General features: G+C 34.5%; 1 protein-coding gene across 2 annotated transcripts in view; it reads right to left on the bottom strand.

The window, feature by feature from the left end:
* The window catches only part of LOC129739070 (tachykinin-like peptides receptor 99D), a 132,543-nt gene that overhangs the window by 10,407 nt on the left and 107,686 nt on the right, over window positions 1-14,450 (bottom strand). For both annotated transcript variants that reach the window (XM_055730444.1, XM_055730445.1), the window contains 2 exons: window positions 2,972-3,172; window positions 2,641-2,791 (listed from right to left, as the gene is read on the bottom strand). In XM_055730444.1, coding sequence (XP_055586419.1) covers window positions 2,641-2,791; window positions 2,972-3,172 — 352 coding nt within the window. The remainder of the gene's footprint in view (window positions 1-2,640; window positions 2,792-2,971; window positions 3,173-14,450) is intronic.

Genomic DNA, 14,450 nt, shown 5'->3' with positions numbered 1-14,450 from the left:
ATAACTCCACGGCACTGAGAAAAACACGTTCGATGTTGTTTTCACTTCAAACAACAAATGCAAATTTTGTAATTTTTCAATATTTTGTAATTTTTGTATTCTTTTTTTTGGAAATTTTGTAATTTTTTCATGTTTGTAATGTTTGTTATTATTATTATTGTGTGTAATTTTTGTATTTTTTGTAATTTTTTATTTTTTGTAAATTTTGCAATTTTTGTAATTTTTTGTAATTTTTGTAATTTTTGTAATTTTTGTTATTTTTTGTAATTTTTGTAATTTTTGTAATTTTTGTAATTTTTGTAATTTTAGTAATTTTTGTAATTTTTGTAATTTTTGTAATTTTTGTAATTTTTGTAATTTTTGTAATTTTTGTAATTTTTGTAATTTTTGTAATTTTTGTAATTTTTGTAATTTTTGTAATTTTTGTAATTTTTGTAATTTTTGTAATTTTTGTAATTTTTGTAATTTTTGTAATTTTTGTAATTTTTGTAATTTTTGTAATTTTTGTAATTTTTGTAATTTTTGTAATTTTTGTAATTTTTGTAATTTTTGTAATTTTTGTAATTTTTGTAATTTTTGTAATTTTTGTAATTTTTGTAATTTTTGTAATTTTTGTAATTTTTGTAATTTTTGTAATTTTTGTAATTTTTGTAATTTTTGTAATTTTTGTAATTTTTGTAATTTTTGTAATTTTTGTAATTTTTGTAATTTTTGTAATTTTTGTAATTTTTGTAATTTTTGTAATTTTTGTAATTTTTGTAATTTTTGTAATTTTTGTAATTTTTGTAATTTTTGTAATTTTTGTAATTTTTGTAATTTTTGTAATTTTTGTAATTTTTGTAATTTTTGTAATTTTTGTAATTTTTGTAATTTTTGTAATTTTTGTAATTTTTGTAATTTTTGTAATTTTTGTAATTTTTGTAATTTTTGTAATTTTTGTAATTTTTGTAATTTTTGTAATTTTTGTAATTTTTGTAATTTTTGTAATTTTTGTAATTTTTGTAATTTTTGTAATTTTTGTTATTTTTGTAATTTTTGTAATTTTTGTAATTTTTGTAATTTTTGTAATTTTTGTAATTTTTGTAATTTTTGTAATTTTTATAATTTTTGTAATTTTTATAATTTTTGTAATTTTTTTAATTTTTGTAATTTTTGTAATTTTTTTATTTTTGTAATTTTTGTAATTTTTGTAATTTTTGTAATTTTGGTAATTTTTGTAATTTTTGTAATTTTTTTAATTTTTGTAATTTTGGTAATTTTTGTAATTTTTTTAATTTTTGTAATTTTTGTAATTTTTGTAATTTTTTTAATTTTTGTTATTTTTGTAATTTTTGTAATTTCTGTAATTTTTGTAATTTTTGTAATTTTTGTAATTTTTGTAATTTTTGTAATTTTTGTAATTTTTGTAATTTTTGTAATTTTTGTAATTTTTGTAATTTTTGTAATTTTTGTAATTTTTGTAATTTTTGTAATTTTTGTACCTACTTTTGATATGTTGAAATATTTTTCATCGACGAAACACACTCAATGCTTCATTTTCCCTCCATTCATTCGATAAACATCTTTAAATCCTAGATAGGTAGATATCTGTATTGCTATTGGCCATCCAATAACTCATCAATCAATATTCACTCGTAACTCTACTTGTACCGGAAAGTTTTCTCATAAGTTCATGAAATTTCATGAAGCTGATAATGCGTGTGGAAACTTCATTCTTTCGGGCAAATGGGAGTGCTGGATGTAGAAAAGTGGAGGGTAAATTGAACACGTGCGTCGGTAAAACGCATAACTTTATCGGCTTACACGTGTTATTGAAGTTTGTTGTAGTTGATTATTTGTTGGAAACTTTTTTCAAATATTTTGTTTTCATTGTTTTTCAAGGGTATGTAGGTAACATTTTGAAATTTTGTGATTTTTTAACGCATACACAAATAACAACGGCGTCTTCTTAGAGGTAGGTATGCCCAATATCGATCTGATTTTAAGTAGCCTCTGAGTTATCAATCTTTTTTAAAGGTAGGAAGAAGGAAGATTCTAACAGATGTCGTTCTATCCATGCTTGCTTGAAGAAATGAGCTTCTACTACCAAGCCGTCTGGCAAGTACGCGAAAGCCCATAAAGTATTTATGATTGCAAGCAATATTTTTCCAATCAATTTTATTATCTTCATCACCCCCGAAGGCGTCAATAATGAAAGGAAATGACAGACCAGAAATTTAAGGGTGGAGTTTTACGAAGATAGCTCCGAGGATGTTCTTATCTAGATTTTCGAACGACTGATTTTAGCACCTAGAATACAGCACCTAGAAACAAAAAACCAAATCAAAAGCTATGCCAAAAAGTACAAGGAAAATCATTTGATAAATGAGTATTCGAGATATTATTTTGCGGATAGGAGTGTTGTCTTTAAGGTTGTGCCGTTTCCAGCCGACGAAAGTTGGGAAACATGCAAAAATTCAATTTACGACAAGCCTTCCGGCAAACATATGAGTATAAGTATGGCTATCCTACACTGAAAGCCGAAACAACGTCGGCATTTCTGATAAATGGATGTTTCGGCAAATAATTTATTGGTCGACACAGGATGTGAAGAAAAGTTTCACTCCTCATGTTACACACTATACTAATAAAATAACTCACCCTCCGTTTGCTTTTGATGTTCTCCAGTTGTCGCTGCGTACACTCTCCGATGCTTTTTGATCCCCACAGCTCCAAGCCAACCCTCGCATACGTGAACGACATTGATCCAATCGGTAAGAAATATGTCAAAAACATGAAAATTACGTTATATCTGAAAGGGGGTGGATAGTGGAAGATAGAAAAAGAACAGCAAATTTCTTATTAGAAAAAAAAACGATTAAATTTACCCCGAGGAGCATATCAATCACAGACGTGGGGTTGTTATGGATGGATGGATCGAATGGGGTAGAATGCCAAAGCATTCGGAGTAATTTGGTAGGTAGGTACGTACACATATTCCTGAAGTGAATGATTCGTGGGTCCATCAGGCCACTCCGCGTAGCACACCACTCTGTCCTCCAAGTCATAGGTGGTGAAAAATAGCAGCATCGGGCTCGAGATAATGATTCCTACAACCCAAATTGCCGCAGCTATACAGAGAGTGGTTCTTTTTCCCATTCGGGGTCTTAAGGGACTCATTATGGCAACGTATCTGCAATAAAATATACAGAAGCAAGACGACATTTTCAATGATTTACACCAACCAATGGTATAACACCAATCTACTTGTGTCAGGTTTCTAGTTAAGATTATTAGACAATTTCAAACGTGTCGGTATTTTCATGCTTTAATTTGGTTAGGTCGATTTTTTATTTAGAAATCAAGGTTTTATTTTTTTTTATTATTCTCGCAACGAATACAAATTTATTTATTTATTTATTTCGTCAACCGTAACGTAGACTGGTTTGATACATGTGCTTTTCCTTAAGAAAAGGTTTAAGCAGTGTCTGCTTTACAATTTCTCCTTAAGAGTTTAGATTTCTTCGATTAAAATATTGTTTGAGTTGCGGATTGAAGTATAGGTATTTTCGGTAGGTAAATGATTCCTGATTTTGGATAAATTTAGCCTAGTACGATGAAAAAAATCTTCATTTTCTTTAAAATTCCACATCCATTAAGTTTTTAAACCTCTCCAGCAACTAAATAATGATGCCAACCGAAAAACAACGCTAGCAACAAAATGTCAGAAAAACACGTCCACACCCGAACAAAGCCTACTCAGAACACTAAACAAAATACCAATTTTTGATTATGCCTCAAAACAGGAATGAAGAACTCAAAAAAAAATGAATTTCAAATTTTGTCCGATAGAGCAAAACTTTCCTCAATTTATTTATGTGAGTCTGGATTTTCCACATATCTCGCAACGAAGACAAAATACCGATCCCGACCAAACGCGGAACCAGACGTCAGTCTACAACTGACACAGATTGAACCAAACATGTTACAGCTTGCAAAATCGAAGAAAGCGTATTTGTTTTATTGAAATCATTAATTTTTTATTTTCATTACTCGTTACTGACTACGATGACAAGACTCATCTTATTTAAATGATAAATACTTTTAATCTTTCAAAACTCGGGTTTTCATTCTTTCAAAAATAAAGGTGCTCCGCCAAAATTTTTGGTTTTGAAAATTTTTCCGCAAAGCAAATGATCTGAAAAATCCTGGACTAGAGGGTTAAACAATTTAAATTACAGAAAAATACATTTATTAAAGCATGGATCATCTTAAATCTGGACGCATTAAAACGCGTCTATCTCGGAGCTATGTAAACGAAATAAAAATGTGATAAACTCAATGTAGGTTTTTATTGCAATTTAAAGGAAAAATAATAATAAAAATATTGCGAAGTAGTTTTGATGAAATTTCGAACTTTTCGTCGAATACCACTCATCATAGTCATACATTCTTCTTCAATGTCCGGTTTAGTTGCTTAAGGCCCGATAAGATCGTATTGCTTCGCGCGAACGAATCCTTCTGACGGTGCTCCGGTCGGAATTGAATTTCTTGGCGATGTCATAGTCCGACTGCCCTGGGCATGGTTGTCCATTCCTCCCCGAGCGGCTTGAAAAGTGCCACTCAGTGAACTTTTCATTCTGAAACACATTATCCTGCTCTGTTAAGACGCCAGGCGCACACCCAATCTAGGAGCAGAGAAGGCTTCACCAGGGTGAGAGCAAGAGAAAAAAAAATCATCACATTAAGTGTAGGGAGCAGCGCTAAAGCAACTCAGTAGGTTTGGTTCGTTCCCAACAAGAAAAGGAAGACGAAGAAGCAATATCGTTTCGTGGAAGAGAAGGAAAAAACTGCACTTCAGTTGTGTGTTTCGGGATTTCTCCTTCTCACACAGTAGCGTTGCTATTGGGGCACCGGTTTTGCTCGGCACTCGGCTTCGGTTGTACTCGGAAGGAAGTGTGGTGCTCTACAAATCGTAGAAGATAACGGTGCGATTTACACAGCGCACTGTCTGATTTGAGAAGTGCGGACCGATGATCGTTCTCAACACCTTCAAATGCAGTTTCCGAAGCTTAGTTTCCTTCGACGCTTGATATGAATCTGCCGATCGCTAGTATGCATCTCACGGAAACGTTTGAGAACGCTGCAGCACACGATCGATTTGACCACTTTCAACGATTTCGCGATTTTTGAATCTGACCACGTCGGCTGTTGGACGTGGGTGTCCAAAATTAATTTTCGTTTCGCGGCTTCAATAACGTGTAACTATTTTGAAACAAAGCGAATCGTAATGAAATTTTCAGTACTAATAGAGGAAACATTCCATGACTGTACTGTCAAAACGTCTCTGATTCCACTTCTGGAGCTCTATGGTATAATAAATAATGCGTCCAGGTTTAAGGCGATCCATGCTTTAGTTATTCATATTTAAGTTTTTAACGCCTATAAACTATTTTTTTCACTCCTCTCGTTATTCATGCAATGTTTAAAATAAGAAAAAAGCTATTCGAGATAAAATTTACATAAGCAGTTGGAGGCTTTCTCGCCCTTGAATTGAAATTCTTTAAATACATACAACGTAGGTAGATCTTGGAATAAATTCTTCTCCACCGATTTGCAAATTTCTCTATTCAAAAGACCGGTGCCGAATATTTGATAATTTAAAATCAATACAAGGTTATCCTAAACCAATATCAGAAACAAAAACACATAAAAAATTCACCCAGCACCGCCCTCAATCTACGCGTACTCTCGGAGGCATTTCTCTGACGGTCATTAAAATCCCAGCACAAGTTTATGGTAATCATTTAAACACCCAAAACAACCTTTTTACCGCCAATTTGAGATTGTCAATTTACTTTTCAATTAGGGACCGTCACGCTGTTAGCTTTTTTTCAGCGAAAAGTAAAAGCGACCGAGAAAGAGGGAGCTCGTAAGTCCCTATCTATGTAGTGAAAGGATAGCAATTGAGATGAGTACGAAAAAAAAAAGAAAATTCAATAAGATTTCAATATTCATTTCGCGTCAACGACGACGCTTTGGAAAAATGATAAGAATGTTGCATGACGAGGGGCTGAGTGCAGAAAATTAATAACAGACGTTTAGTCAATGTTTTTATCCCAAGTTTATCATCTGACCTAACTGGACAATTATTTTGGGCAATTATCGACGCATAATAGTTTGGAATTGATGATGATCGACTTTTTTAAGTGTTGTATGTATGTATGTATGTATGTATGTATGTATGGTTCCCCATCGGTAGCAAGGTCCAGCCTATGTCTGTGTGGCTTGGCCTTCGAATTACTTCTAGGGCTTTCACGGCCGATGGTTCCTCGAGAGAAGACATCCAACCTTCAGAGACCTACAATGGTCGGCAATCCACTCCGCTTGCAATAGTTTCTTCAGATTATCCCCAGATGCATTCCCTGTGCAATATTTAGATTATATATTTAATCAAATATATATATATATATATATATATATATATATATATATATATATATATATATATATATATATATATATATATATATATATATATATATATATATATATATATATATATATATATATATATATATATATATATATATATATATATATATATATATATATATATATATATATATATATCTTCTAATATATAAAGATGAGTTGGACTATATATGTTTGTTTGTTTGTATGCACCTTATACAAATCCACACCGCTGAACCGATCAGCTTGGTATTTGGTACAGTTATGTGTTTGGACCATGGTAAGGTTTTAGTAATAGTGTTGAGCCCCTCCCACCTAAGAAAAGGGACCCTCCCATACAACGTTCTATTTTATTACCACGAACCAAATGTCATGGCACCCATTTTGGCAGCCGATTTTCGTTTCCTTTGGCGGGGTTTTTTTTCACCATCATTATGGGCCGACCATTCAAAGTTCACGTATACTGGAAAGCAAATCAAAGCTTGCTGATCATTGAAAATTTGAAAGGGGGAATTTTGGCGGGTGTTTTTTGTACCTTCTACTGCTGAAAGCACGTGGTACCGGAAGATACGAGAATTTTTGATGCAATAATGAGCTAACATTTCGGATTGAAAAATACAACTAACCTGTAAAGTATGTATTGACTTGAATTGTAGTGGTTTTCAAAGTACTCCCCACCACTACTGCAGGGCTTTGGAGTCTATAAGAATATATAGTGTGTGAAGTATAGATGCAATGTTTTATCTTCATTATGAATTTGGATTGAGTGCTGAAAACATATTAAGCTATTCTCTTAAAATCTAGCTTTTTAGAACCAACCATTTTCGTATTTTTAGAATTTCTCTTAGGGGAAGGGAAAATAATAAAATTCAGAGTTATAAGTTGAAAGCTGTGATTTCAACGCTTTGAAAGCCGTCGAGAAATCTAAATGGAGGACTCAAAAATTTAACGTGCATTATCTGGAAAAGATTTTTTTCAAGAATGGAAAAATTGAAAAAAAAAAATCCTTTGTTATAACATCATAAAATGGGCGATTTGGGTTCCAAGATAATTTATTTTAAATCACTTCAAAAAACCATTAGTGGAACTTGGAACATTTAAGAAAAACTAATCATAAAACGGTGTGGAAAAAACAACGAAAAGTACACATCCATTTGAAAACATGAAAAATGAGTCTTCAACAAGTTTAAAAAACCAAATACAAACACATACAGGATCCCAATGAAACTTAATGTTTCCTCGAAGAAATTCCTTTTTCTTAATTCTAAGCGTACATCTTTCGGGTATATGATGGCTAGCATCTCACAAATGCTTAAACCACTAAACCACAAAAGTTTACTGTGTATGCCGTGACTGGGATTCGAACTCATGGCCGTTGGCTTGGAAGACTTGAAGGCCACGAGCTGTGGCAAGTTTCGGAAGCCTTCTTAGAATTTTCTGGGCAAACAAAACTTGAATATAGCATACGGGGGAGCATTTGCCATATAGCGTCCGAGGAAATCATCCCCAAAAGAGGTTTCATTAGATGGGGGGTGGGAAAGATAAAAATATAGTTTATTCATTTGAAGATTAAAAAAATAGAAGGCCAAAGCTATTCAAGCTTCCTTTAAGAAAGGGTGGGTATAAAATGTTTTTCGTGATGAAATAAAAAAGTATTCATGATAAATTATTTTTAATTTCTATGAATACGAACCTCATAACTAGGTATAAGTGTTTCAAAAATATGAAAAAGGGAAACACAGTAAATATTCTCATTCAAAACTTGAAAAACACTAACAAAACTTTCAAACCTTACATACATGGCACAACATGGGTAAAATTTTCTCATAATAAATATAAAAAACATACAAAGCTACCAAAATTTCGTGAAATCAACCGACTCATTTTGATTTATATTTTATGCAAACCCGAGCAAGGCCGGGTAAATCAGCTAGTTTATATATATATATATATATGGAAACACATCTTAACTATCGGCTACTTCTAGAAGATTGTATCCCTTTTACCCGAAAACTTCTGCCCAGAATGAAATTTTCCCAGAATGACAAATACCCGAAATCAAACCCCAGAATGAACCATTTCCCAGAAAAAAATCCCCAGAATGCACCATTTACCAGAAATTTATTTCCCAGAATGGACCATATCCCAGAACTTTTTTCCCCAGAATGGAACATTTTCCAGAATGGGACAAATACCAGATTTTTTCCTCTGGTATTTTTATTTGTTTATTTTTTCTTATGAATTCATATGATTCGAAATTTATTTATTCAAAATGATTTTTTAAATGAAACTACAGGTTTGAAGTTTTCCAACTAAATTTATTTTAGAACCAATATAGTGCTTTGTTTATGGTTTGGGTACTTTAATTGATTAAATGCTAATCACGGTCCTTTTAAAAACCGTTTTGGTATCCGACTCCTCCTAAGGGATCACCCCTAGCTTTCACGCAGACCTAGGAAGCCCCGGCAGACCTAGACCAATGTATTAGGGCCACCGCTTCTGACGGCAGGTTTGATTTTTTTGAATTTTAGGTTGGATAAATATATTAAATTTTCGGGAAATGGCAATTCTGGCGAAAAATTTTCTGGGAAATGGTTCTTTCTAATAATACAACCCTTTTAAGATTCGAACCGAAAAATTTTTCTTGCCGATACCAAGAATCGAACCCAGTACGCCTGGGTTACCAGACTCGCGCCAGCCTATCCACTAGACCACATCAGCGCTTATGTTGTTCGATTTTTTTAAGTGTTGCTTTTTATTACGTAAAATAAATTGTATTTATGAAATCGTTCCACAATATAGAAGATTCTTTTATTTTACTGTCAAGGGCACTTTAAATTTTGAAAAAGTCACTGCGAAACGGCAGCACAAAGCAAAAATCATTTCATATGGTAAAATTAAAATATTCAATCAATAGATGACTCATTAAACCATAAAGTCATTTTTTACTTTTCATATTCGTTCAAATTCATATTTTTAGGTTTACGCGTTGTAAGTTCTAATATGTTATGGGAGCCTCCTTGATTAAATAATTCTACTGAATCAAAGCAATCTTAAGATTCTCTTTAATTCATCCACGGTAAAAGAAAATTTCAGATACCGGTACTTCGATAGCAACTTACTATCTTGTTCAGTGAGCGTTTTCGATACATTTTCACATTTTTCAAGGAAAATTGACAAAGATCCAGCAAATTTAGTAAAGCAGTTCAAAGTTTCCGTTTTTTACAGTTTCCAGACGTTGTAAAGACTTAAAATTTTGTAGAGCGTTAGTTGGACAGTTGAACTAGACTGTGTGAAAATTTCATGAAAAATAATCAACCGAGAGAGAAATGGCACAAAATTGGAAAAGAGTGCGCAGCTTCACTCGATTTCATTCTTTTTTGAACGCAACTGCATGTCACAAATAAAAAATAAGTATTAAATCGGACTTCGATGTTAAATATTACAGTAATGTTAGAAAATTGCTTCTAAATTGCTTCTTATTTACGTCTCTCATACAGCGATGTGGATGAAGCATCCTGTGCAATCAATTCTCAAACTCAGAAGTGATTCACAGTTATTTTATAAGTTACTTATGCACATACATACATAGATCGTTTGATGTTTGAAACGTGTTCATCCCTGCCAAAAACTTCAAATTTGCTCAACAATCCGATGTGATATTTAAATCGAAGCCAGACGAGGGAGTCATCTATTTGCAATTACATTCTATTCCGGTGGAAATGTTTTCTGCTCTATTTCCTTTCAATTCTTTTGCCGGCTCTCAAGCTCAAGGATGGAGGAGTGAATGAGTGTGGCGTATTCTGCATCGAAACAGTTACAACAATCTAAATTGCCCTCGGTGAGTAGATTTTCTGTTAAACCCACCCACGATCTGTTACACAATACAATAGCATTGCCATTGCTGCTTGCTCGCTCCTTCCCGCATTGATGGTTTGCACAAGTTCAAGGTACCTACACGCCGCTGCTGCTGTTTGAGGTTGTTATAGGGTCGTTGTTGAATTGGAAGAGGGCTTATACATTCCACAGGATTATAGCTGCCCGACCGTATCATGTGCCGAACTTCGAAATATTCAGGGTACGAAGGGATAAATTGCGCAAAAGGATATTATTTCTAAAATAAAACCCCAAAAAAACCTTGGGGGATGAAATTGTTCCTTGGCATGCCAGAAGACCCCATAAATAGTTCTAATGAGTCGCTAAACGCTCATGTTTTTTATGAAAATTTGATAAATTTGTTCTAGTATAACTGCAAAATCAGGTTTTTTGGATTCAACTTTTATGGACATGCACCTTGTACTTTGCTCTACAAACTTAGTTTTCTTAATCTAAACATAATTTCACACATTTCCTATCAAGACTGTCAGACGATACGAGTTACGAAAAAAGGGGTACTAAAGGGTACAAAACAGGCATGTAAAGATATGCATCTCAAAGAAAGGAACTATCTCAGAGTAACGTGAACCAAATTTCAAAGTTCAAGTTGGATTCAATACTTATCAAAACATCTGCTGGGTGAGCTTGTATATTCTATCGGCACCCTCCCAAATAAATGCACTTCAATCAATCTATCGGGAGTACTGACATTTCTGCCGGATATGCTTGCGTACTCGCCGGAGAGCACGCATATTCTGCCGAGTTTGCTGGCATACTCGCCGGGGAAGCTGGCATATTCTGTCGGATGTGCTGGCGTTCTCGCTTTGGGAAGCTGGCAGATTATGCCTAATGTGCTGGCGTACTCACCGGGGAAGCTGGCGTACTCGCCTGGGGAAGCTGGCATATTCTGCTGGGTGTTAAGGGTGCTTAATCGGTATAGCGCACGGCACCCTTCCAAATAAACGAATTTCAAATCAAATCTGCTGGGTGTGCTGGTGTCCTCGCCAGGGAAGCTGGCATACTCGCCTGGAACAGCTTTTTTTAATATGTCTTTATTAGTCTTTTAATCATTACATTCAAGCTATATTATTACAGTTAATTAAGTGTTCAATGACCAGTTCACCTCTTTGATTAAGTAAATTCTAAACATTGTTTATTTGATTTAAATTTGCTATAGCAATAAATTATTTGATTTATAGGAGAATATCCTGTAGAGCAAAAAAAAACTTAAGCCTAAACTATATCCTCAAAACTAACTTAATTGTAAAGAGAACGAATCTCTGCGATGGAAGACTGGATCAATATCCCTCTAAAGTTAGAGATGATTTTGTTGGCCATCTCTTCGATCGATTCAATGCCCGCAATCCGATGAAGGCACAGCACCTTGGCACAGCACCGAAGGCCAAGGTGGAAGCCGCAAAATCATTTTCAGAACCTTGTTCTGAATCCTCTGGATGGCTTTTTTCCTCGTCGCGCAGCAGGTAGACCAAATCGGAAAAGCATACATGATCGCTGGTCGGAACACCTGTTTGTAAATAAGCATCTTATTTCGCAGACACAACTTGGATTTCTTGTTGATGAGAGAATAAAGAGATTTAGTGTATTTATTACATTTAGATTGAATATATCTTCAATGTGATTTTTAAAAGTGAGATTCCGATCTAGTGTGAGTCCCAAGTACTTCACGTGATCAGACCATTCTAATGAAACCCCATTGAAAGTTATGGAATGATTTTCATTAGGTTTTAAAAAATTTGCTCTTGGCTTATGGGGAAATAAAATAAGTTGGGTTTTGGAAGCGTAAGGAGAAATTTTCCACATTTTCAAGTAATTCAAATAGGAATTTAAATTTTGTTGCAGTCCTAACTGTCGGCTGCAGGGTTTGACAATTTTGGGCAGGACTGTCACAGGTGACTGTCATGCTCATGCTCGGTCGTATGCGCTGCTGCTCGGTTCGAATAGATCGAACGAGCCATCGAGCAGCAGCATACGACCGAGGCGTAACGCGATGTGTAGTGCCGGGGAAGGTTAGGCGATATGATTACCTTCAATCCTATGGGATCCTATGAGGAGGGTGATCATCCCCCCCCCCCCCACCTTAAGCGAGATAGAAGTTCATACTTACGTTCGTTCGAAACTAACTCGGCGAGCGTGGATGATAATCCAATGCGAATCTCGGCTACAGTTGGACGGAGTAAGTACCTAGTACTGTCATGCGAAATTCAATGCATTGAAAACTATCACGAAGATATTCCCAAAACTGTCACGGAGCTTAAAAAAGCCTTTATACCCAACCTACGTACAAACTCTCGCATAGTCCTATTTGCGCTGGTAGTGTTTGTGATATTATACTGGTTGTTTCACCAACACTTTTCAGTTTTGGGACAACCAACCTCAAAAACGATCATGTTTGTCGACCGGCTGCCCTTTTTTTGTACCTAGAGTTTTTGAGGTTAATTGTCCCTTCTCACCTGTACACGCTCAGCAAGTGTGCGTAAGAAATGTCAAAAACAACTCTATGAGGTAAAACAAGGCATCGCTGTACATCGCACGACCACTCCTTTTAAAACTGTCGGGGAAGAAATATTTTGAAAGCTTTCATCGAGGTGTATGTGCGACGTTCGCAAGAATACTGTCGTTCGCCAGTACTTTTCGGAAGCCTGGTCTTGGTCCTGGTCATCTAGCGATCAATAACAGAGGTTGATTTTTAAAATATTATCGGAGCTTTATTTTTGGACCTGAAAAAAGCGTTCGATACACTGAATCATGAAATTTTGTTATAAAAATTGAACAAATACGGAATAAGGGGAAAAGCAAATAACATATTTCGAAGTTATTTGAACAATTGGAAACAATATGTTGTGGTTGAAGGAATTCAGAAATATTAATATAGGGGTTCTACAGGGCAGTAACATAGGTCCTTTACTTTTTCTTATTTACATTAACGGCATTTGCTTTTTGCGGATTGGAACACAGAAAGTCTTCAAATACAATAATCGAAAACCTGGAAGATGATTTGAAATTGCTATCTACATTTTTCAATAGCAATCTGCTCTCTTTAATCTACGAAAAAACTTAATACATATATGTTATCCATTCATCTAGAAAAGTAATATTACAACACAGGGATCAACACATGAATCAGTTTGCCATACAAGAGGTGAAAACCTTCAAATACTTAGGTATTCATTTAGATAGTAATCTTTCCGGGAGTTGTCATATACAACATTTAGAAAAAGAATTTCTCCCCTCTGTGGTGTACTCTGGAGATTGAAGAACTTTGTGCCACAACATGTTCTTTTAAAATTCTATTATGCATTCATTCACTCTTTATTTCACTACCTTATAACAGTCTGGGGACGAGCATCTCTTTCACACTTACATAAACTTCAAACTTTGCAAAATAGATGCTTGGAAAATATTTTCAATCTTCCTTTGCTGCATCCAACTAGGCTTATTTATTCATCCAGAGTCCATAATATCTAACCCTTATCAGATCTTTGTGATCTCCAAACTATATTGTATGTTTTTGATAACCTGCATTCGTCAACTTCTATTCAAAAGCCCCATCGATTACCCATCGATGTGCTGGATCTGGATGTTTTTGCTGTAAGCGAGGAAATGGTGTTAGAGGCAATAATTAATCTGAAAAACTCCACGACAGCCGGACAGGATGGCATACCGGCGTGCGTACTGAAAAAGTGTTGCTCTTTACTGGTGAAACCTCTGACAAGCATTTTCACTCAGTCTCTAGAACAGCAAAAATTTCCTACCATCTGGAATAATCGTTAATGAGCCCAGTGCACAAAAAAGGTGACAAAAAAGATGTTCTTAACTACCGTGGTGTCACATCGCTAGCTGCCTGCTCGAAAGTATTTGAGAGGATTGTCAACGATGTCATGTTTTCGGCTTGCTGGAACTGGATCTCTGAGAACCAGCATGGATTTTTTCCTAAACGCTCTGTAAACCTGATGGTTTTTACATCCTGTTGCATATCAAACATGGATGCCGGCAAACAAATCGACGCGATATATACCGACATTTCCGCGGCATTTGATTCTGTAAACCACGATATTCTTCTGAAAAAAATGCATCGATTGGGATTTTCCGAACGATTGTGT

Source organism: Uranotaenia lowii, chromosome 1 (genome assembly GCF_029784155.1).
Source record: "Uranotaenia lowii strain MFRU-FL chromosome 1, ASM2978415v1, whole genome shotgun sequence".
NCBI classification, from domain to species: Eukaryota; Metazoa; Arthropoda; class Insecta; order Diptera; family Culicidae; genus Uranotaenia; species Uranotaenia lowii.
This window is presented reverse-complemented; position numbering and strand designations above follow the sequence as displayed.